This window comes from Centruroides vittatus, unplaced genomic scaffold (assembly GCF_030686945.1).
Source record: "Centruroides vittatus isolate TY-2023 unplaced genomic scaffold, ASM3068694v2 contig_1748, whole genome shotgun sequence".
Classification (NCBI taxonomy): domain Eukaryota; kingdom Metazoa; phylum Arthropoda; class Arachnida; order Scorpiones; family Buthidae; genus Centruroides; species Centruroides vittatus.
This window is the reverse complement of record NW_027121066.1, coordinates 51238-78506: the sequence shown is the minus strand read 5'-3', so window position 1 is coordinate 78506 and position 27269 is coordinate 51238. Positions and strand designations below refer to the sequence as shown.

Here is a 27269-nt window from a genome sequence, read left to right as displayed (position 1 = left end):
TTGGATCTGTCTTCAACACTTTAGATATTATAAATATTTCCTCTGTGAAGGAGGGCAAATAACCTTTCTTAAATGGTTGTTTATAGATATATAGATATATTATCTATAGATATTGTGTTAGATATTCCTACTTATATTCCTTTCCAATAGATATTCCTACTTTATATTTAGGAAATTCAGATATAATTTTTCTTTTAAACAAATTTTCATAAACTTTCGATTCATTATCTTCTATACTCGCTTCTACAGGAGTCATTTTTATTGATCTATGATAAGAGTTATTATAATTTTTAATTAATTTATCTAAAACATCTATCCATTTTTTAGTGTTGTTAGCAGTAAAATATTTCCACATTTTTGTCTTTAGAGTTCTATTAAATCTTTCGACTACTGAGCATTTTATTTCTATATTTTCTGTAGTAAACCAATGTATATTATTATCTTTGAACAACTGTTGTGTCACTTTATTGATAAACTCAGTTCCTTTATCCGTTTGTAGCTTTTCCGGTTTTCTTTCCTTAAATATTTTAGCAAATGCTTTAGATATTTCTTCACCCGTTTTCTTTTTAATTGGAATAGCCCAAGCGTATTTACTAAATATATCAATAACAGTTAATATATAATTTGTATTGTCATTATATCTTTTAAATTTCTGCATATCGACTAAATCTGCTTGCCATTGATCATCAATGTGAGAAACGTAAGTTTTCTTCTACTAAATTTTCTTATAATTGGTTTATGTTTCGTATATTCATCCTGTTGATGTAAAAATTCTTTAATAACTTTTCTAGGTAAACCAGTCTTTCTTTGTAATTCATTTATTCCACAGTAACCAGTTTCAGGATTATAATAAACATCCTTGATCGAACTCATAAAAAAACAGCTTTTTTAGTACCACAAACGGCACACGTTCCTTTTGCTATAGGTTTATTGTTTTTTGTTCTTGTTTCTATAATATTATTTGTTTTTGTTTTCTTTTTACACTTTAAACAATAGATACTATTTATATTGGGAGAAATTCCAAGGCCGAATCTTCTTTTTGATGCTATAATTGGTTTAACAGATCTTCTATGTCTATTCTCTCTGTAAGTGATGGGTTTTCTATATCATCTAATTCATTTAACATATTTTTATCAGCAGATTTCATATCTAGTTTTTGTATTTTATTTTTTAAATAACAAATATCATGTCTATATGCAGTTTCATCTACTCTGTTTATTGGTTTACTCCATGACTTGTAGGATAAATCAGGATTTAATCTAGTTTTACCTCATAATAGTTGAGTTCCTGGACCCGTAAATGAATGGCCAGGTAAATGCATTTCAAACGGTAATTTGTTTATTATATCATTAACAACACCTTTTCCTCTCTTCATTTATTTATTCAAAAATTTATATCCATTCAGTTGTGCTTTCTTTATATATTTCTCTAACGGAAAATATTTCATATTTTTAATAAACTGTTTTCTCTCAAATACACGTCAGATTCTGATATACTTCCAGCTTTGAAAAGATTTAATAGCTGTTTATAAAATTTAAATGCTTGCTTGTATTCCTCCTTTCTTTCCAATAGTTTTAACGATTTATCTATAACTTCAATTATTCCGGCTCCCAAGCTTAATACTGCTAATGGAACTATAACAAACGCGGATAGACCTGAAGCACTAAATACAAATTTTCCAACTGTTAATGATACACTAATTATATGATAATCGTTATAACTCTTTCTGTAAACATATATTTTCTTTTCTAAGTATTCTTCCATTTATAAAGGAGTAAAATTACGTCGATACTTTATATTTGGGTTCTTGAGATCTAGCATAAAGAAATCGTATGGTTTTTGAGTAGCTTTACTATATGAATTTTTACAAAATGATCCATCTATTTCTCTAATTATCTGTTTAATTTCTCTTCTTGAATCTTGAAGAAAATAATATAATTACAGTTTCTTCTTATGTTAATTGGTGTTGAATAATAGGATTGAGATACGTAAATAATTGAAGCATTTTTCTTCCTTCCTCTGATAAAAAAATCTACAATTTTAGATTGATCTTTTTCAGTAATACAATCATCAAAGACGATAAGATTCTTCTGATTAGGATCCAAACTATCAACGTCAATCATATCATCTATGTTATTAGTAAATAATGTTAATTTTTTTAAATTTATGAAACAATTCGAGTAGTTTATATTTCTTTTTACTTTTCAAACTCATAATATCTTCCTCTTCAACATCATCAAACTGTGTAAAATTCTCTTGTAATTTTTCATATTTTGGTTCATTAATATCTTTAGCACATATGTATAAAGCATCGAAACTAAGCTGATCATAAATTAGATTTAATAAGAGATTTGTTTTTCCACATCCTGACGGACCAACGATTAAGAGTCTGAATGGATGATTAGGTAATAATGGATTCTGATTAGGATCTTCGTATTCATCCGGTTCTGTATAATCTTTTATCTTAATCATTTATATGTTTAAAAATTTCAGCTTGAGCTAAATGCTTGAGTTAATTTTTAGCTTGAGCTAAATGCTTGAGCTAAATTTTTAGCATAGTAAATGGATGAGAAGACAAAGAAAACGTTACTTACTTTAGCTAAGCAGAACAGAGCACTAAGAAAGAAGAATAAAGAACAATTATTAGGTAAAACAAGATATGAAGAAAGTCTTTCAGAGTTTCATAAGCCAGTTACAGAGAAATTAGAGGTTCCTATAGAAGATGTTAGACAAGATTTAAAAGCTATTGAAGATGCTATTCATAATATAACAATTCCTTCTACTATTGATTCGTCATTTCCTCAACTTCCTGATGCAGAATCAACTTTAGTCGAATCCACACCAAAAAAGAAGTATAGATATACTGCTGAAAACTTAGATGAAGGATTAGATGTTTCCTATTTAGAGCAAAATAGTTTTATTCTTCCTTCACAATTAGTTAATAAACCTAACGAAATAGAAGAAATGCTCGAAAAAGCAGAAAGAAGAACGAAATCATTAGGTTCATTTAAAGCAAAAGTGAATAGAAAATTAAAGAAACCTATAGATGATTTTCAAAGAAAAGCATTAGAAGAGGAGTTAAATTTGTATCAGTCTGATTTAGATTTATTTAAACTTTATAGAGAAAAATTAAAAGTTTTAAAGTCTGCTTCACAATCATTTAAAATTAGTGGAGAAGGATTAGTTAGTGAATTAGAAAAATTAACTGATAAGCTGTTAGGTGGAGATAAAAAAGTATATAATAAAATTGTTGAAATTCTAGATCTATTATTAAACTCGGGAGAAATAACAGCTGATACGGTGAAAGAATATTATTCAAAATTTTTATCTAATTAAATGAGTAATTATATTAAGACCAGAATCTATCTCAGTGAATCTCAAAAGAATAAATTGAAATCAGCCTTTAAGAATGATGAAGAAATAAATTTACAAATAGATAAATCTAAACCTTCTAATCATGATATGTTTTTAACAAAAACTCAAATGAAAAATATTAATGAAGGAAAGAGAATAAAAATAAGTAGAACACAATTAAAAAAGAATGGAGGTTTCTTACTATTTTTAATTCCAATTTTAACAACTTTAGCTACAGGAGCCTTATCAGGTGCAGCAGGATGGGGAGTCAAAAAAGCTTTAGATAAAGTAACTGGATCAGGATGTAATAAAAAAAGCCCCATTTGAGGGAAAAAGAGTGATTCAGAATTGGGAATATCCAATGAAACGATAAATGACAATATAAAAAATGAAAAAGGTTTTAGAGGTGTGTTTACGGTTGATCTATTACCGAAAACAATTAGAAAATTTGAAAACGGTATAATTAATTTAGATATTTCAACTGGAAATGGCACACACTGGGTTTGTTATTATAATGATCCCAAATATCCCTTCGTTGAATTCTTTGATCCTTTTGGAAAATATAAGTTAAAAAATGTAAGATTAAAAAGAGAGATAATTCCGAAAGAAATCATAAAATATTTAAAAACATCTAAAAGAAAGAAGATATAACTCTAGTTTTTTCAGAATACTACATCTGTTAGATGTGGTTACTATTGCATGAAATATATAGTAAAAAGAAATAAAGGTAAATCTCCCATTGAAGTTCTATACTCATTTACACAAGAACCGAGCGAGTTTAATGAGAATTTTGTTTTATATAAATGAAACTAATAGTCTTAGATTCGAAAAATGCTGATAAATCAGAAGACTTTACAATCGAGTTTAAAACTCCAATACCTGTAAATAATTCAAAATTAGCTCTGAAATCAATGTCTATGTGGGTTTCTCGGCATAATATCGATAAAAAATTTAATAACAATACCTTTAAATATTTCGATAAAACAAAGTGATATGATGTAACGATAGAAAATGGAAATTACACTTTTCGGGAATTAAATAACTTTTTTGTAAAATTCTTTGAAATTCCTTCTCCTATAAAGTTTAGAATTCATTTTGCAACAACGAGATTTATAATTCATTTAGAACCTGGATATAAAATTGATCTGAGTAAAGGAAAACTCCACGAGTTATTAGGTTTCGAACCAAAGATATATGAAGATGAAAAACAGAAAGGAAAATACATAGCAAATATTTCAAAAGGAATCGATGATATTCATATTCATTGCGATGTAATCAGTGGAGTAAAGTACAACGATTTCACGAGTGATATTCTTTATTCTTTCACACCCTCTCATCTACTGGAAATTTGATAAAAATTGAAGAGATTAATCCCATATTTGCTGACATTAATAGAAATCATTATATTTATAGAATTCGAATGTGGATAACTGATCAGGATGATAATTTAATTGACCTTAATAAACAGAAAGTTGTTTTTCGTTTAAGTTTAGACTAAATAAATGAATTATAATAAACATAGACTGTTAGTTCGAAGTAAAAAATATTATGGTGGAAATATATTTATCGATGCAATTAAAACGGCTGGTAAGAAGTTATTGCAAATATTAGGAAGTCAGGCTAAATCTGTTGTTGAGGATAAGGTGAAACAGTTTATAAAATCTAAAAAATCTCCAACTGTGGAAGATAGAGTAAGGAATATTTTAACTAAACAAAATTTATATGAAACAGGATTCAAGAAATTTTTATACTAATAAATGGAAAAAAATTTGGGATTTAACTCTTCCTAATTATTATAACAACGAAATCGGAAGTTTTGAGTACAAACAGTATAGAGAAGATAAAGTTACTGTTGATGAAAAGAAATCAACGAAATAGGAATTTAATATTAAAGATGTAAATGATATGATTTTATATTCCAGTGGATATATCTGTCCAGAACTAAAAATTATAAAACAGGATGGTTCTTCGATTAGTAGTGAGAACGTAACTTTGGTAAATACTGGAAATTTATTCTTCGAGATCTGAATTACACATTGGTAAGACACTAATTGAAAAAATTGAATTACTCTCTTTAGTTCATCACGTTAATGGTCTTATAAACTTTACAAAAGATTATTCTACTTCCGAAGCAACCAATATGCTGTTTTTCATTGACACCTCAGAATCACCAGATAAGCAAGTTTTGATATTTGATGGACCTGATGATCAATCTCTCGGAACTAAAGAAAAAATGGATACCTTTCTAAAAGGATTGAAGAAAAATGCAAATTATAACGAAGGATTTACAGAAAGATGGATATTAACTAAAAACAGTAACAAGATCAAACTGTGGATACCAATTAAACAGATGTTTGGATTTTTCAATGACTTTAGGAAAATAATATCAAACATTGATGTTAGATTTGTGTTCTGGAGAAATTCAAATAATGATATGATCTTTACTGATGTTATCAATCCGAATTATAAAGTTATAATATCTGATATTTCACTTTGGTTACCACATATTAAACTATACCCAGAACCTCGAGTTAATTTTAATAGTGTATCTCTAAATCCCTCATCTGATATAGAAATTAATTGGTGTTCTGTTAGATTAATTAAAAGTAATGTTCAAAATGGTTCTAGTGGAACAATAATTGTAAATACAACCACAGATGAAATCAGAAATATTTTTGTAATCCCACAATATCAAGAAAAAGAAAACGATCAGAATCAAAATAATATGATATTTGATAACTTAGATATGATGAGATGTTGGTTAAGAATTAATAATGATAAATATCCAACAGAAGATTATAATGTTAGCTTTAAACCGGGAGAATTAGATTATTCGAGATATTATTCTGATTTCTTAGCGGGAGGATTAAATACTAATACCGCAGAGTCTGGTTGTTCAGTAAGTTATACTAACTATGGGAGACTGTATCCAATAATTCATTTCGATGTTTTTAACCATCCCTCTTATAATAATGTAGATAATTTGAAAGTTGAATTCTTTTGGCAATTGAGAGAAACACCTGCTAAACCATATAGATTTTATTTCGTTTTAGTTAAAAAAAGAGAAGGAATTATAAATATGTACAACAGGACTTTTAAAACTATTAAAACTTTAAAGTAATTAAATGGCATGGTTTCCTTTTGGTCATTATTACGATGAAGTAAAAGAAGGTCCTCCTGGTCCTCCAGGTAATGGTTTCAAATTAACATATGATGAAAATTATGATATGCAAAATAAGATCTTAAAATATTGTGAACATCCAACAGAAGTAAACAATGCTGCAACCAAGGAATATATTGATAATAAGTTAAATAATGATTTTCAAGCTTTTGCTTATAAATTAAAAATATTAGAAGCAGATAAAACTAATTCAGAAAAAAATATTGAAGAATTAAATAATGATTTTGAAACTTTTGCAAAAGAAAATGCTAATAAATTAAAAATATTAGAAGAAGATCATATAACTGATAAAACTGATTTACTAAAAAATATTAATCCGAAAGTTACGTTATTTCTGTTCAAATATTTTTTATAGAAAGGTGTTGGATACATAACCGGCACGGCTTCATTGTTAACGGAAAAGTGTCAGATATAGGGGCAAGCCACTACTAACTTTTGGTGAAAAGCATATATTTTAAATTAAATTAAAAATTGCAGTTTCGCATTGTAACGATGTCACAATAGATAATTGCTTGTTGTTGCTTAAAACTTTCTTACAAGTATTAACTTTGGATGTAATTTACCAGTGAAGGTATTACTACTATAGCTTCAGTTAGCTTTCAGTTCTACAAGTGTTAGATAATTTTAAAATTACAGTAAAATCTGTCTATGGCAACCACCCACGGTTTTTTTCAAAAAGTGGTCTTTTACACAGGTGAACCTCCAATACAGGTAGTGATGTAATAACGTATCTTCTTACGTATTTTGCCCACTTTTTAGCTATTTTTACTAAGCAGAACTCGAGTTGAGTAAAAATAAGCAAATTTTTTAACGATAAAGCTGTATTGGTAGTAGCGAGGTTGAGGCCGAAGTTTTAAACGTGAAAACGTATATCTCAGACTTTCAGCACTGCTTTCCTGTAAGCCTAGAAGTTTCACAATGGCGTTAGAAAAGTGAAAGCATAATTCCAATAATTTGCAAACGCCATTGTCAAACTTTTAGGCTTACAGGAAAGCGGTGCTCAACGTCCAACGTATACGTTTTTGCGTTTAAAACTTCAGCCTTAATCTCGCTATTGTATTTTATTCTTATTGCATAACTCGATTTACAGGAGTTCCCGCGATTTTATAAGACAGATTTAATATCAATATTTTAAAGATTAATACAGTACTCGCATTTTCTTGATTATAATGCAGACTCTTTTTCAGACTTAATTAATGCAACATCGTTTTTTTCATTCGCTTCTCAGTTACATGTATTACGTCTCAGATATACAATCAGTCGCGTTACACAGGTGGTTGTTTAATACGGGTAACTTATATGAAGATTCTATTTATAAACTATTCTGTGCCAAAAATTTTTGCCCGTTTTGACAGGTGCCTGTCGAATGCAGGTGGTTGCCTTAGCAATTACACTGTATTTCCTGAAATATAACATTTATAGAGAAAAACTTTCACTGTAATTTAGTTTTTTTGTTTTTATTCGATTAATTCTAATACGTGTTATTACTTAAATTTAGTTATTGATTACAAATTGTTTAATTTAATATTTTTGTTAATAATTCGTGAAGAGACAAATTTTATACTGAAACTATTTTTTTTACCAGATGTGAAAAATCAAAATTTCCATTTTATGCAGTTTTTAAATTACGAATTAAAGGAGATAATTTTTTTCAACTTTTGCAACTGAGGATGAAGGTATATTTTCATTTTCTCATTTAACAGATATGTTTACAGTTACTTTATATAATATTTATCAGACAGCATTCAAAGACAGGAGGTAAAAATTTATTTTAAATCCTTTTTTTCACTGTTTACACAGAACCTTTTACTCACGACTGTTATGAGATAGATTATGCCCATTAATATGGACGTAGTTTTGAAAATGAGCAACGATATATTTTGCTCAAACCATAAATAAAAACTACTTGAGTTTCAATTCGGTTCAAATTTTCGTGAAGTAACCTTTAGGCCTTGAAATATCACATGTTTTGCAAAGTTTGTTTACATCTCTCATTGTTAGTAAGTCTACTATATCTTTTAACTGAAGTTTATACACAGTATAAACGAGTAAATGTATATTGTAACGTAGTATAGGCTATAAAATTTACGTTTTATTTGAATTTTACTGAAGTTGCGGTAACGATTCATTTTCATTTGAAAATCATAAACATAGAGATTTAGACTAACAAAGAATTCTGTAATTAATGTTTATAAAAACATTTCCTTATTGGAAAGAAAATGTATTTGAATTAAAGGTTGACTAGTAAAATGTTAAAATTTTACTTATTAATTGTAGAATAAATATATTTAAATCAGTTTGAGGTTTGATACATGAAAAAGTAAATACACATATTAAATTTAAATGTTACAGGGGATTTTTATTCTTAATCTGTCAATCATACTTACAAACTATTAGTTACATATATTTTATCACTGCTAAGCAAATATTCCTGAAAAATTCTGTTGATTTAAATTTAGTTCATGAAAAATATATTTTTTTGTAATTTTTATTAAATATTTAAATAGGATTTTAATCAGTAAAATCGAAAATATTACCAAATAAAATAAACTATCCCATTGAGTAGACTGTTTCTACAAAAGAAAATAAATTTCAATAGTTATATGAATGATAAATTTTATTCTGGATATTACGTGTCATAAAGTTCTCGATTCTGAAAAGAGAGATCTGATATAAATTTTAAAAACGTGAAAATAGTGAGGTGTTATAACAACGCTATTGCTTCTTTGTGATATATAATCTTCAGAGCGATGCCATGTCACTGGAAACATCTGACAATATTCCTATCATGCAATTTGCAAAAATGCCAAAAAACACCTCACATTTGACATGTGCAATATGAAAAAATCGAATTGCATTTAATTTCTATTATACATAAAATATAAATTATGTGTTCATTGCAGTATTTCACAATAGATACTATGTAGTTACTTGTGAGGCATAAAAAATTATAACAATTAATATAATTGTTTCAATAGAAGATGTGATAAAACTCTTAATTTCAGTTTTATTTTACTGATTTATTTGATATTTATTATTTTATAAAATAGACAAACTAATAAAGGTACATTACCAAATTTTTGGCACTATTTGTTCCAAAGCCTTGAGAGATTAATTATTTTTTAGACCATCCATAAACACATGTAATAATATTTGATCAACTTGCCTCCAATTCATAAATTTGATACTTTCCATTTGTCCAAAATTATATCATAGACTACTACAAATTGAATGTGAATGACTGCATAATGAAATGCAGGTACAGCAGTAGTATAGAATTTACAGCCTCTAAAATAATTTTGTAAAAGTTTGACAGTTTATAATGTTTATTCCAGAGTCTATCACCTTTTTGAGAGAAAGATGTCCAGGAGAGGCAAAAATTCAATGGTTTCTGAGTTAATTCTAATGTCGGTTGACAGTTTCTGGGGTATTTTCTATTTCAGAAACCCTCATGTACCTGAAAACCTTAATTTTTTTTGATGCCCTTTCAAATATACTTTTCTGCATGATTTGAGAGAGGGTTTCTGGGATAAGAACTTAGTCAGGTTGTTTATGTATATATATATATTTAAATATATATATTTAAATAACTAACGTGACTAAGTCCTTATTCCAGAATACATATACAATAGAGCATCAATTATCCAACTCTTGATCAATTGTCACATCAGTAACCAACAGTGTTCTAGTCGGCAGATTTAAATGTTTGCTAGTGATGTGGCACAACAATATTTGGCTGTCTTGGCTACTTTAATATTATTTTTGTTAAATTTTTGCGTGTTTAAGCTGGCAACACTGGCTCGACCATGAAAGGGACACCAGTATTTAAACCAGGCTCAATTTTATTTAATGATGCTATCCAATTGCAGTTTTTAAAACGTGTGCAAGATTTAGCAGCAAAAAACTAGTGTCAGCTGTGAAACGAAAGAAAATTTTGGACTTTTTTTCCTAATGTATAGGCCTATTTTATGTAAAATATGTAACTGGAATATATATATATATATATATACATTTTTTGGTTTATATTTTTCAATATACAGTACAGTACTGTATTTATTTTGTGCAAAATAAAGAAATAATTTTTAACGACACAATAGCAACGATTATTATTTTAAAAAATTTTGTTAGGTTTAACATCGATGAAAATTTAAGGCAAAGTAGGTCAACAGCTGATGTGAGTATCTAAATTATTGGCCTACATTGTATTTTACGTGTCATGTCATAACATCATAGTTTTTCACCTTTTTGTCAACTACCTAGCGACTAACTGTCAACTTTTACACATGAGAGCAAACCATCTGTTTAGTTCTCAGGCATCTAAATGATGCTTTCTCATCACCTTTTGACCTAAGTTGCATCGAAAGACAAACAGCACTTCAAAATTCGTCACTTGCCGCCTCGATTAGCCAAGTTCCCAAATTTAATAGTGTGCCATTCCCTTTGTGTATGAGAAAAATTCGGACCCAGGATTAAATCTGCGTCCATTGGATCAATTGCCTGGACTAAAACTATCGTCATCACTACAAATTTCGCCACCCTTCTTCTCGCCTACAAACTAATCAGACTAACAGGTCAACTTTCCTCAGCTTCAACCAGGTATTTATATCCACGCGGATCTTATGTAAACTCTCTTTCTAAGAATCGCGACGTTAGTCCTAGTTCCTTTTAGCTTTTTTCTACATAGAGACATGCTCAGTGTAAATAAACGTTGTACTTTAGTTAACGAGGCCTCTGTTACTTCCAGTGAATTGTCACACCCTCCATCCTGAATCCGATTGCTCCGTAATGTGACCACTCGCGTGTCTGATCTTTGAACTGCCGCGGCTTCTGTGTTAGCTAAGACACAGTGGTGTCAGTCCTTATGAGGCATCAAAGAGGTGCTGACCCCCCAGTCACACTGGTGTCAGAAGTAAGATTTTTGAGGCCCCTTAGGCCCCTGCAGTATGAAACAATATTTGACAGTAATCCACTTTCTTAAGAAACATTAAATTCTGAACCAATTCTAGGATGGAGGCAGAGGCAAAAGGACCATCGCAGGGAGCAGGGGCTCTCGCACATGGAGTGGCCTCCAGTCGTGTAGGTGTTGGTGGATTGGGAGCCCTTGTCCCTTTAATCCTCTCCTTTTCAGGAAGCGCGGATGGGCTTAAGGTTACGGATTATCTTCTGGTTATAGATGAGATCGCCAAATTAACCAATTGGACTAAAATGCAATGCTTAAGTGTAGCCAAGTTAAAATTAACAGGAATAGCTCGAGATTTTGCCAGGAAAGATGAAAAAATGGAAGCAGTGGAGACATACAATGAGTTTAAGAAACTCATAATTAAGAAATTCAAAAGAGTTTCATATTATTTAAGTCTTCAAAAATTTTATGCACATGTACAAGCATGGGACAAAGACGTACAAACGTATGCTGTACGCTTGCTAACTTTAGTCACCGAAACTGTTATTGAACATACCAGTCAGGATGCCCGGGAAGCAGCAGTTATTAAGCGATGCCAACAAAAAGAGCGAGACAAAAGGTTAAGAGATCAATTTCTTAGCAAGCTAAATGACCGCATAAAAAGATCAGTAATGAGCAGGGAACCTGACACATTCGATATGGCTGTGCGAGTCAACATTAGCAAAGAAACTATAGAACAGTTAACGGGAAGATTTCGAGCGATAATCCAAACCATAAATAATCCAAGTGATACTAAGGAGGAGGCAAACACTACAAATCCGAATCGGTTAGAGAAAACCTTGGTGAATATTCAAGAGCAATTAAAAAAATTGGGAACCTTGGAATGTGGCAGACGTAGAACTCTGCCATTTTGGCGTCCTCAGAGTTACCTAGATTCACGACCACAATATTTACTCAGGGGACGAGCGAGCGATGACTCCCGCGGGCCCAGAGATGTAGCTAGAGGGAGAGCAAGGAACAAGAATCGGGACCATCGAGAACCTACATATTCTCCTTGATACAGTACGAAAAATATACCTACGATATATAGAGGTCAAGGAGACCCCCGAGTAAGAAGAAACGCCGCCCCTTCTAAGAGACAGGCATACGAGCAAATCAATAAAGTTAACGGGAGGAAATTAAAAAGGGGGCCCTTCCGAGAAGCAGCAGATCACTCCTGTCATGCATTGGGTTACTCCCAATATACCAGGAATTCGTGATCTCGGTTCCTGTTGTCAGAAACGAATATCCCTCAGATGAAAAGTGAGGCGCCGTCAAGATTTCAAAGTCGAAGAACAATTAGATCTCTACATCGAGACTCAGAACCGAGTTTAGCTTGTAATATTAATGGATATCCTGCACGATTGGCTATCGATACTGGCTCCAAAGTAACACTTCTATCTAAATTGCTGGCAGAAAGAGTAGCTCACCTTGAATTAAACACTAGATGGGGAAAGACATTTTTCCAGAGCGTTACTGGCCATGGAATAAAAACGTATGGAGCTAGACAATTCCGGATTGAGATTGGGCCTTTGCACTTCTCTTATTTATCTTACATAGTAGATGATCACATAACTACGCCCTGCAATGGACTCTTTGGGAGAGACATCATCACAGCTAAGGGCTCTTAATTCTTTAGCGAGAGAAAAATTAGTTTTGCCCGAAGGAGAGGAGATAAACTTCCCAACCGGCTCCGAAGGTGAGGAACTTAACAACCCTCGCGCAGATGTATAGAAACCGAGATCGCCGAGGTACATTTATCAACTCCCAGGCTTTTTCGGTTCCTAATCGATCTAAAATGCATGCGATCTCCAACGCCACTTTGTCTAAACCTACATTTTTAGAACACTCTCCAGACATGATTTTGTTAAAAGACTGTAATCTTCCTCCGAGAACGGAACTTGTCACTATTGCAAAAATTTCAAGAATAAAGCAGAGCGGCAAACTCGGGATTATAGAATCCACAACCCTTAGTCAACAGGGAGTAGTATGTGCCAATATATTAGCCAAAACAAAAGAGGGAGGACAAGTGCCTGTTCGGATCACTAATTTTTCCACCCAGCCTCGAAAATTGTCAAAAGGTGAATGTGTTGTAACCTTTGTAGGAGCGAGAGAATACTCAACCCTCGCTCTGAACCCAGTCGATTCACGCTCTACTCCGAAGCTCTCAAGAGAGAAATTTAGTTAACTATTAAACTGGTCTTACATTGGAAAAGACCAAAAACAACCTCTATTAGATCTATTATATACATATCATTATGTCTTTGCAACTCACGACTACGATTTGGGATACTGCCAAGTGGTGGAACATGACATTCATACAGGAGACGCCACCCCTATATATCAAGCGCTCTATCAGATACCTTATGCACAGCGAGAACAAATGAATAAAATTATCGACGAACTGTTAGAAAATGGAATAATCGCTCATTCTAAATCGCCCTAGTCCGCACCAGCTTTATTGGTTAAAAAGAAAGAGCCAAATTCATGGCGTCTTGTGATAGACTATCGGAAACTAAATAAAATTACCAAAACAGACCCTTATTCCTTACTTTTAGTGCAAGAAGATCTCAGTCTGATGGGACAAGCTAAATACTTTTTGACTATAGACACAATATCAAGATTTTGGCAATTAGCCTTAAAAGACAAAGAAAAATCAGCATTTTCTACGCCTGACGGCCACTACCAGTGGAACTGTATGGCTATGGGCCTTACCAGGGCCCAGCGTCTTGGCAATGCGCTGCTGACTTCAACCTCCATGGATTAAAAGGGAAAAACCTGTCTAGTGTACATGGACGATATCTTAACTTTTAGTTCTGATTTCCAGTCATTTAACTCGATTGGAACAAATCTTTCAATGCCTTACCGACGCCGGTTTAAAACTAAGACCAAAAAAATGTCATTTCTTACAAAGACAAATCAAATTCTCAGGGCACGATGTCTCCGATGAATGAATAAGACCCGATCCCGATAAAATCAATTGCGTCTTAACCTTCCCTAGACCCACAAACAAACAGGAGATCAAGTCATTCTTAGGATTACCCGGATACTACCGACGCTATATCGATTCGTATGCAGCTATCGCAAAACCATTAACCGATATATTAAAAAACGATGTCCTCTTCCAGTGGAGAAATGAACAGAAGCTTAGCTTTGAGAGACTTAAGGAAATAATTACTTCCGCTCCACTTTTAAAGTCTTTGGACTGTTCTAAACCCTTACTCCTAACTACAGACACCTTTAACGACGCTCTAGGAGCAATATTATCCCAGGAGGACGAGAGAGGAGACATGCCTATAGCTTATGACAGTCGCATACTTCGTAAAGCTGAAAAGAATTACAGCACCACCGAAAAAAATGCTTAGCAGTCGTCTGGGCCACCAAATATTTTAAACCCTATTTATATGGAAGGAAGTTCACAATTATTACCAATCACCACCCTTTAAGGTGGCTCATTAGGAATAAAGACTCTAGTAACAATTCTCAAATCGCCCATTGGATTATCTTCTTACAGGAATTCGATTTTGAAGTCAAACATAAGGCGGGAAATTGTCATAAAAATGCGGATGCACTAAGCTGTATCCCGATTCGACAGATCGTGGAAGCAAAGGAATTAGAACCCATTTATTCAAAGACGCAAATCCGAGATTTTCAAAGACAGGATGTACAATGGAATCCTATAATTCAAAAACTGGAAAACGAATCTGCTCTAGACCCCCACTTAGAAAACCAAGTTTTCCTAGATGAAAAAGAAGCACTTTATAACCGACAACCTGTTATGCAGGGAGATTCTCTCGAGCAACTAGTTATACCATCGGTCCTAATACCTTATATTCTATATATTTATCATGACGCTCCGATTGGAGGTCATTTGGGAGCACAGAAAATGAAGCAAAAACTTTGATCGTTGTTTTACTGGCAAACTATGAATATGGATATAACAATTTATTGTCAAAACTGTCAAAGATGCGCCTTACAAAAGAGTAGAGATAAACATCAAGAAGCGGAACTGCAACTATTTCCGCCTATAACACACTTATTTGAGCGAACGGCTATGGACATCGTGGGACCTTTACCTATCACTACGAACGGGAATAACTACATACTGGTGTTTGTCAATTATTTTAGTCGATACGCCGAAGCTATTCCTTTGCCTAACATCCATAGCAAAACAATCGCCAAAGCTTTTGTCACTAACATCGTCTTAAAACATTCAACGCCTATTCAACTTCTTACAGATCGAGCTTCAAATCTAGTCTTCAAAATGTTTAAGGAAGTATGTGAATTACTCCACATTAAAAGGCTCTTAACAACCGCCTATCATCCTCCCTGTAACGGACTCGTGGAAGGATTTAATAAAACTCCTATAGACATTATATCACATTACGTCGCCGAGGATCAAAGAAATTGGAATAAATAGATACCCTATCCTCTATTTGCTTACAATACCACTATTCATGCCTCTAGAAATGAGAGTCCATTCTTTCTGCTTTACGATAGGGATCCCACCTACCCTTTCGATTTAGTTACTCATTTTACTAGGACTAGATACGATATCGATGATAACTTCGCCGTGGAGCTACACCTTCGAATGGCCAATGCGCACCAGATAGCACAGGAATACGCCGATCAAGCAGCGAAAGAACGTCAGACACACCACCGCCGTACTTATAAATCGCCTACATATCATGTAGGGGACCGCGTGTTTCTCAACGAGGTCGTTATTTCTCAAGACCTAAAAAAAACTAGTTCCAAGATGGTCAGGCCCTATCCACATAATAATGGAATTAAGTTTTGTCACATTTATTATCGAAAATATCCAAACCAAGAAACAATTTCGAGTTCAAACCAATCGCTTAAAACCCTGTATTGCCGAGTTCGAATTGGAAAGATGGAAGCTCTCCCTGCTACTCGTAGGACTCCCAAATCCTTATCACTAGATAGTCCACTTAATATCGATCCATAGGATAAATTTATTTTAACCGAAGCCACCCAACAATCTGAAGGAACCGCAAAGATAGATGACGAATCGGAAAAGGAGGAAACGGTAGAGGAAAGACAAGTAGAACCTACTCTCCGATCGACTACTCAACCGGAACTAAAAGAGGAGCAACAAAAAACCACGCCTTCCTATGCTCTTGGAAGCCGAGGTTCAGTGCCCAACCAACCCTGGGTAATGCCTCGGCCCCAGCAAAGTAGTCGAATCCTGCGTCCAACTCCTCCATCTCATTCATCCTCGCCTTATGCTCTTAATCATTACTAATTTTCTTGGTTGGGAAAATCAAATCATTCAGAGGAGTAGATATAATAGTAAAAAGAAAATATCTAAATGTATCATATAAATAGTATCTTATAAATTCACTTTATGTAACCAATATTTCCAGTAAATTACAATAAACATTTATACTTAACCGTATATTTACTTTTTGTGGTTTCTTTTTACCGCGTTATCATAACGGAGAGAGAGATAACTTCTTTGTAAACCATACGCGACCGGCAATACGCGACTATACGCGATATATCCTGTCATGTATTAAATATATCTAGTTACATATTAAGACTTATATTATGTATTAATGTCTTTTTATAACCTTATAATATATATTAATTTACTATTTGTAAGATTCTTTAGAGAGAGAGAAAAGTAAGTCAGATTTGTTCCACTCCATTAATTAAAATCGATCTTGCTCATGAAGAACAAGCACGATTTTAGAAAAGCCGGGGTGATGTGAGTATCTGAATTATTGGCCTACATTGTATTTTACGTGTCATGTCATAACATCATAGTTTGTCACCTTTTTGTCAACTACCTAGCGACTAACTGTCAACTTTTACACATGAGAGCAAACCATCTGTTTAGTTCTCAGGCATCTAAATGATGCTTTCTCATCACCTTTTGACCTAAGTTGCATCGAAAGACAAACAGCACTTCAAAATTCGTCACTTGCCGCCTCGATTAGCCAAGTTCCCAAATTTAATAGTGTGCCATTCCCTTTGTGTATGAGAAAAATTCGGACCCAGGATTAAATCTGCGTCCATTGGATCAATTGCCTGGACTAAAACTATCGTCATCACTACAAATTTCGCCACCCTTCTTCTCGCCTACAAACTAATCAGACTAACAGGTCAACTTTCCTCAGCTTCAACCAGGTATTTATATCCACGCGGATCTTATGTAAACTCTTTTTCTAAGAATCGCGACGTTAGTCCTAGTTCCCCTTAGCTTTTTTCTACATAAAGACATGCTCAGTGTAAATAAACGTTGTACTTTAGTTAACGAGGCCTCTGTTACTTTCGGTGCATTGTCACACCCTCCATCCTGAATCTGATCGCTTTGTAACGCGACCGCTCGCGTGTCCGATCTTTGAACCGCCGCGGCTTCAAAGTGGTGTCAGTCCTGACAAGGCATCAAAGAGGTGCCGACCCACCGGTTACACTATATCAGTGGCATGCCGTCATTAGAAGCAATGGAAGCGCTGATTCCACCTTCCAAAGACCTTGTTTTGTATTTTATAAAATATAAATTTTCATATTTTAACGTACTTTGCATCAATTAAAATTAATATTTTATTATAGCTGCATTATGTATCTTTTACAAATTTCTATACTACATGTGAAAAAAACAATAAGATTGCTATTGTATATTCGAATAATTCGGTGGATGAAGGAATGTCGAAACCAGGTCAGTTTTCAATCAGCCAGATTATATAGGCATTGGCACATGCGGTTTAAAAAGCACCAACCTCACTCAGTTTAGCCGGTAGAAGCAACACATGCGTAAAGCATCTAATTTTATATCCCAAACCAATTATCAGCTGTTAGCCGTCTGCCTGTCAACTTCCAAGCAGCCAGATTATAGGCATTGGCGCATGCGCTTTACAGAGCACCAACGTCACCTGGTTTAGCTGGTGGATGCTTCACACATAAAGCTTCTAATATCATATCCCGGACCAGTTGTAGGCTGTTAGCTGCCTGCATGCTAGATATTCAGCCGCCCTCGCCCGATTATGAGAATCATGAGCAGACTAGATCAACGGCAGGCAACCCCCGGCCCGCGGGCCAGCTACGGCTAGCGGAAAGTTTCTATCCGGCCCGCAAGATCTTTAATAGATTATTAAATTAAAAAAATAACTAATTAATAGTTATTTTTCCAATTCTTCGTAATTTTCGAAAACCATAAGAGAAATAAATGTAGTAATTAACTTTTTATTTATTTATTTCATATTTGCAGATTAAAAAAATTACAAGTCACAAGAAGGCGTCAATTAACTACTACGGCTCGCAGAAAAAACGTAAAATTTATTCTGGCCCATGTTATAAAAAGGTTGCCCACCCTAGACTAGATTTATAACTTAACTCAACAGATAGAAGTTTACTGGCATGTTTTTACGATAGTTCCGTATAGTTGACAAGAGTTTTAAAAAAATCCATTAAAATTGATATATTTATTCTGCGTTTATTCTGCTTTCCCATCTTATATTACTTACGAATTTCAATGTTAAACCGGTGATATTATGATTTAGTATGTCCCATCTGTAAGGGGATGCAGGAAAAACGTGTACAATTTTAGTACAGTGTTAAAAAATTAACTGTTACTTTGGAAGCATCATTAACAACCAAATTTAATGAATGAGACGTACAATGGCACAAAAAAAGTACTAGAATTTAAATTAAATAAAACGTGCTCAGCAAAAATTATATAAACATAATCTAACACCTGATCTTCGCTGAGAAAGTTTAATTTTAAACAAACGTTTTCGGCCTATTTTATAGGCCATCATCAGGCTAAATAAATCGAATAGTACTGTTCCATAAGAACGAATACAAATATTTAAACTTAAAAATTAACAACGGATTAATACAAATATTTAAATTTAAAAATTAACAACGGATTAAAAGATGATACATAATAAACTAATATCGTATAAAATTAAAAAACAAAACTAAAAAACAAAATAAAAAACAAAATAAAAATCAAAAATAAACTCAGAAAAAACTTCTAAACACAAGCATAGAACCATAAAATAAACATGTAAATTAAGAGTTCCTTGCAGAGTTTTTAACCATATACTTCCAGGCCGATGGAAGGCCCTCAGCGTCCCTCGCATTTATACACGCCCCTTCCAGTTTGCTCTTGTAAATCTCTTACAAGAGCAAACAAATTCTACAGATTATAGAAGTTAAATGATCGGCAGAAAGTTTGGTGATTTAGCCCATTTTTTTGCCAATTTAATGCAAAGAAATGTTTTTTAAGAAAGAAGGGAACTAATATTTTTTCACTGAGTGGAAAAAAACCAGTCTAAGTGTAGAGAGGTAGTATATCTGCATCATACTCCTCCATTTATTCTAATAACATAATTTTGAATTTGCAAAATAGTTTTATTGTGTTTTCACAAATGCGCATTAGTTTTTTTGTTTCATTTAATACACAATGATTTGGGTTTCAAGCATTATTTTTACGTCGTGTCATGTAAACTTCTGGCTGCTATCGCTATTATAAGCTGTTTAGAAATATTTTCAGTAACAATTTTTATAGTTTTATTAAGTAGACCAAGTTTTAAGAAAATTAATGTAAAAAATACTTCTTTCGAATATTTTTTATAGTTAGATAGAAACTTTTATTTACATAAATGTACAAATGCTAGATGACATGCATATGATAATCGAAAAATTCATGATTGAAGGACTACCTTATAAATATATCAGTGTGCAATTATTAAAAAAAGAATTCAACTTACTCTGTATGAAATGCATTTAAAACATGCACAACAACATTTAAAACATGATTTGTATAGTTGTCGGTCTGTCTCAATCTGGAAAAACTTCTTTTGTTCGGAAAATGCTGCTTGAAAATATCTATGTGTGAGTAAGTTGTGAGTATGATAAAGTCAGTGAATGACTTTTATACCACTTACGCGACTAAACCAATTGGTGAAACCAGTCTTGGTTGTCAGTTAAGGATGACTTCCTTAAGATAATATAATTTATTAGATCTTCGCGGATATCTAATATCATGTTCGCGAAGTTCGCGAAACAGAAGTTCGCGAAAACCCTAGAATGACGATTTCTTCTGACACAAGTTAACCTTTAAGAAGATAGCGGGTTAAAGCGCTTTAAACCTTGCGAAATAAGGAGTGAAAGGGTCGCGAGTAAGTTTGGAATAGAGCTGAAATAATTTAAGTCATTGATGAATCCATTTAAACACCAACAAGTAAGATTTAATGAAATGCAAAATTGATACAAAACAAACGATCAAAATTAAAGCTATCTTAACTCTAGATTCTAACCGCGTAAAAGTGAGTTTACATAAATGACTTGGACATCATAATACCTCATTAATATTAGCAGACTCGTTGTCTTTCCATTTCTTGCACAATATTCGAAGCACAATATTACAGACATTTTATTCTTTTACTTAACATCAGGCATATATTTTAGAGTAGGACTTGTAACCATATTTAACTATTTGAGAACGTTGCTTATCGGTCAGAGCTTTAGGTGGACTGCTCTAAGATCTATGTGGAGAACTTCTCGTAGCTTTCTTATCAAAACAACGTTCATGGACGATCTCCTCGGTTATTTATTTGGAGAACTCTTTTGGCTTACTCTTACGATGAAAGCTTTTGGCTTACTCTTCGATTTGAGTGCGAAGCTTGATAATAATCTTCAGTTCAACCCAATCAAATCAGTCAAATCTTACATCATGAAAGGGGTAGAAAGGGGTAAAATCGCTCGATGACTCGATAACAAAGTTGATGGTAAGCGATCTTTATAACGGAAACTAACTTCTTTTTTAACTGAAGGGGGTTAAAATCTTCCCTTTACAAAATTGATGAATTTAAGATATTTTTGGTTTTTCTTAAGTTAAATTAATACAATATTTTGTTCAGAACATCAACTAGCAAACAGATTGTATACAAATTAGGACTTTTTATGATAATTATTAACAAGTAGATATTAAAGGGGGCAAAATAACATCATTATGTTCATCACATCAATTTCGTGTCAACACTTTCTTCTAGATTCTATCATGCTTCGTCAAGTAGAAAATATTCAAATAATATTTTAATAATAAATTTAATTAAGTATAAAAATATTTACTTTAACCTTTAAGAAATTAAAAACGAACAGCTGGAACACAGATATGAATAACCGTTAAAAAGAGTTATGTGGTGTTACTCTATGTTTCAACCATGGTTCGTGGAAGAAAAATATATTCATTTTAAATGTGGCATTCCTTAAAATATCGAAACTTTAAATTTAATAATTATAGATGATTTAATGTATTTTATAACCGAAAAAATTGTCGAATTATTTACTGTTCAATCTCATCATTAAAATATGTGTTATATTGATAATGCAAAATTTATTTCTTTGTAATAAAGTAATGAGAGATATAAGTTTAAATAATTACTATTTGATATTATTTGAGAATAGAAGAGATGAAAGTCAAATCAACTGTTTTGCTCTACAAGCAAGTAAAACAAACTTACTTTAAATATGCATATTTAACTGCAGCATCCAAACCGTACAGATATTTATTAGTCAATTTCCACCTGTCTAAAAATAAAGAATTATGTTTAAGAGATTCGTGTTTTCCTGACAACTAAGACATGTATTGGGTTTATATTCCACATAAATGAAGAATATCAAGAAAAATCATCATTTGTTAAAGGTGCTTGCAAAAACAACACCCACTCAAAGAAAGGCTTTGTTAAAAAAAGCATTATCAGATCAAATAAAAGTCATGTGTGAAATTTGCGACAACACACTTAATGGTCGTTTACCTGTTAATGTCAACAAGTTGAAAAATATAAAGGATGTATATGAAAACCAACAAATAAAAAAATAGGTCTCCAAGCTAAAAAGAAAATTTTGGTAAACAAATCTGGAGAATTTTTAGATGCTATATTAGATTTAATAATATTATTAGCTAAAGGAATTTTTGGATTATAATAAAAAATGGCTCAATGAATGGCATTATTATCCTTGAATTAGTTCCTGAATATAAATTACAAAGACCAGAAATACGATTACAGAATAATTATTAAGATTCATTAGAAGAAAGTACTTTTTGAGATGATTTGAAAGTTAAACTATTAAGTCAAGTAATTTCGAGATTTAAACAAACTATTCATGCACCAAAAGAACCGATTCCAGTTTTTTTCATTATCACAACCAAAACCACAAGCTCAACAGCAAATGTCTGAACCGATAAAACTATTATCTATCAAAGCTCAGATAACAGTTTCAGTTTAACTAGCATATCAAAAATAAGTTCAAAATATCATTCGATTTTTAAAGCCTTATCAATACAATTGGAATAAAAAGCTAGAATTAGTGATTAATAATGAACCAATTATAAACATTTACGTCGTTGATTTAATGTTATATGTGATGAGTACGAGAAAACCATCTATTATGCCTATAGGATTTAATAAATTTTGGTACGAAATTTAAAAAGTGAATGTACCAAAAGAATGGAGAAATAAAGTATTACCAACTCAATTAACAATAAAAAAATTGCACATACTTCTTATTCGAACACTTCTGATTTAAACATTTTTAATTCTATCACTTCTGAATTAATCAATTAGTGTTAGAAAAAAACCTGTGGAAACATCAACTGCAAAAATTCCAAAACGTATTACATTATCTTAAAAAAGCATATTTCGTAGAAAAATTATTGAAATCTGTTTATTATACTCCATCGCATCCCACCTCGTTCGGTGGTGTAACAAGCTTAACAAAAGCAGAAAAGTTGCCAAAAAAAGTTGTTGAAGAATGGCTATTGAGTCAAGATACATATATGCTACATAAACCAGTACAAATAAATTATGTGTCATAAAACTAAAGCTCTATATTAAAAAGAATTATTTTAATCTAATCTTATGGATGCTTGACAATTTTTGAAAGACAATAATGGAATAAAATATTTATTAAAAACTATTGATGCTAATCAGTAGTTGTTAATAAATATTTGTGTTTTAAATATGCCTGTGTAATTCTTGTTAAAGACAAAAAGCCTGAAACGATTTAGAAAAGTTTCAAAAAATATTTATAAAAGAAATGCCTAGGTTTCTCTATACTGATGAAAAGAAGAAGTTTATGAATTTTGTTATTAAAGATTTGTTTAAAAAACATCAAATAAATCATTATTATATTTATTTTGAAATGAAAGCATTGGTAATAGAATTATTTAATAAGCCTTTAAATAATAAAATCTATCGTCTTATTACTTATTGAAACTCTATAAATATATTGATAAATTGAATTAGTTAATAAAAGCAAATAATCATAGCATACATCAAAGTATAGGAATGTCTCCAGCCAAGGTTAAACCTAAACATCATTTTCAAATTTTAATCAAAATTTTTTATGGTAAAACGAAAGCTAAAATAAAATATAAATATAAAGTCGATGATAGAGTTAGAGTTTCTAAAAAAAGAAAAATTTTTATGAGAGGTTATTTATTTGGTTGGAGTAAAAAAATTTTCTATTATATAAGAAAAACATTTTACAATACCTTTCACTTATGTGTTGAAATATTATAATAACCAGATAATTAAAGGTCAGTTTTATAATGAAGAATTGGAGAAAGTAAAAAATAGAAAATTTTTATGTGACTCTAATAAACACTGCAAGTATGGATATTTTTAAAAAAATACTTAATCGTCCTTCATATCAAAAATTAATCTGCCGATAAATTTAATGAAATCTTTGAAAGTGGCATTATTCCAAATAACAATACCTTCTTCATGGTTTAACATCTCTAGTAAAAATAACAAATCTCTCAATACTACTAAGGAAATGAAATCATTTAGAATAAAAGCTGCAGATTTATCTACTCTAATTCCAACTATAACCTATACAAAAGAACAAATCATGTAATATATTCGAAAAAATAACAAATACTTTGAAAGTTGTAAAAAAAGATTATCTTGTAGTGCTACACTGCTATTGTAAATAATATTTATCTTGTTTCGTGATTTTTATATATATTTGTATTCTATTAGCCGTGTCAGGTTTTTGTTTGTATCACGTGTGTGTTTCGTTTTGTCACATTTCACCATTTATCGGGTCATGCAGCTGCACATTGCAAACTAGCTAACTTTTGTGTCATGTGATTGGAAAGTTCCCCGAATGGAAAGAATTATAAAAGCTAAACATAAGACCAGAGGAAGCATCTTTTTCTCTAGCGCTTTTGGATGTTCAGACAGATTATAAGGGAATCCGAGTTAACATGGGGTGAAGAATCGATGTAGTCGTTTTGCTCTTCAAAAAAGTTAATCCAAAGCCACCAGATGCGAATCACCAAGTATCAACGATTTCACAGGGATCTTCCATAAAATTTAATAGTCAATTAAAAGATACATTATTATCGATTAGAATATGCCGAAAGAAAATTTATAGAAACTACTTTTTTAGAGTTAAACGCAGGAATAATGGAAATATTTGTATATTCTACTATAATAAAATCTCATCACATAAATGATACTTCAGCTCCATTGTTTCACGTAATTCCAGTCATGGGAGAAAAAAACCAAAAAATTGTTAAAATTTATAATACTCTATTACTTTTTCCTCTTGGAACGAATTACATCGAGACTATTTGTATATCTATGCTCTGCAATAAGTGCATAATTATCCAGAACTAAAAACATAATTTCTAGTTCTGGAAAATCACTTTTGGTATTATGTTTCGACAGGTATAAAAAAACCATTTCTATGAAACAATTATTTATTTAATATAATGAAAATTAAACCAAAAGACTGCACTGCTTGTTATCCTTCGCAGACAGAGGAGATTTTTTAAACCTGATTATAGTTCATGGACAAGAGGATTTTTATCCCGATCCTATATTTCAGCAAATCTGTTATTTTACTTCACAATTAGAAAAAGAACAATACTTTAAAGGTTTTCCAATCCAAAGAAAATATGGATATTTTGGAGACATGTGTTTAGACAAGCCACTCCAATATTAAAAGATGCAGGAAAATATATTAGAAAGTAAGCATTAAATATGGCAAAAGAATCAGATCAGATTTATTTAGTGGAAAATCATTGAATACACAGCCTTATCGTGGTTTAAAAAAATTGGAAAAAAATAAAAGAAGATGTCATTCAATAAGTTCAAAGTGGGTACGGTAAAAAACAAAAACATTGAAGAAAAAACATAAAACAAAAAAATAATAAGAGGAGAAAAAGATGTTGATATTTTTTTAAAAGAAAAATGTATCTCATTCGTGTTCTTGTTTGAAATTATTCTAACTTCAGTTGGCTATAGAAATTACAACACCATCTATACTCTATCTTATTGCAAGCATAACTGAACAAAAATCACCTGACTAATTTCTAATCCTTAGTTCAGGCAAAAGCTTAATAGATTTGAGCAGTATTTATTTTTATTAATGAAGAATTAACTATTTCTAAACAAAATGAAGCATCTACTTTGCAAACAATAAAAATAAAGTATTTACTTACAGAAAATATTTAAAATTTATAAGTTGTTCGAATTTAAAATTTCCTGTTTCATTAGATTCAATTCTTGTTTTTGAAAAATCAAATTTTATATGTATACATTAGTATATGGTTATAGCAATATTGTGTTTTTTTATTATATAAGTAAATTTAAATTTTATAAAAATGCAAATTTATTATTGTACCAAAATTACTATTTTTTAATTCGAAATTACAACAGCCATCTTTTGCAGATTGGTTTATGTTTGTAAACAGTTCTATTATATAGGAATCAATGAAATGCCGTGATGATTTCAAGCACGTGAAAAACAAGTGTCTTTATTACTTGATTGCTTAAATCATTTTCAATGCAAAATGAGTTTAAATTTACGTAGAGAAATATGTACAAATTTTTCGAATTACAGAGACTGTCAGTTCCTAAACTCGAAAACACTGTTCTTGAATTATCATTAAATGTTGAAACTTTATGTTTGGGTTTTTGTGGTCTTTGGATGTTTAACAGAATAAAAAACAATTATCTATTCTAAATTTTATTGTGGGAAAAATTTAATAGTTGAATTTTTAGCAACATTAAAACAGCAATACAAACATCTTATTAAAGAAATTAAACTAAATATTTCATTAGATCCTCAGACACTTGCAAATTCTATTAGTCAAGATAAATGTAATATTTGTGAGACAAAGTTTTTCCCTAATGATGTAAGCGTAGTTGATCATAATCATTTAAATGGGTCATATTGTCAAGTAGCGTGTGAAGGATGTAAGTTAAATTCAAATTTAAAACCTTTTACTTCTATTGTTCTTTATAATTTTTCTGGTAACAATTCACATCTAATTTTAAAAGATATTTCTAAAAAAATACATATCTTTTCTTAGAATTATTATTATTAATATAGAAAAATATACTATTTATACTTTAGATCGTTTTAAATTTTTAGATAATTATCACTTTAAATTTGTTCTTATCTAGTATAACTGACAATTTAGTAAATTTGGATTATGATTTTCTGATTTTTAATCAGTTTTTCTAATAATAAAAATAGCTGTTTGTTGAAAAGAAAAGCTGCTTTTCGATATAATTGGTATTATTTAATTTTGAAATATCATTTTAATTCTTTATCGAATAAAAAATGTTATTATAATAATTTAACTAGAAGTCACATAGATTAGGAAGGTTACGATTTTTTTCATCTTGTATAAAAAACTTTTCATTGTAGTAACTTTTCAGATTATTTGCAATTATATCAATTTTTCAATACAATGTTACTTGCAGATATTTTTACAAATTTTCATAATTTATCATTACAGTAGAA

The 27269-nt window shown here is 31.3% G+C and overlaps 1 protein-coding gene across 1 annotated transcript; it reads left to right on the top strand.

Annotated features, from left to right (window-relative positions):
* The first annotated feature begins 311 nt into the window (after positions 1–311).
* LOC136969172 (uncharacterized) lies at positions 312–3651 on the top strand. The gene is made up of 2 exons (XM_067263266.1): positions 312–700; positions 2555–3651. Exon 2 carries the CDS (start codon positions 2563–2565, stop codon positions 3334–3336), a length of 774 nt encoding a protein of 257 aa, XP_067119367.1. The 5' UTR covers positions 312–700; positions 2555–2562; the 3' UTR covers positions 3337–3651.
* Positions 3652–27269: the final 23618 nt, after the last annotated feature.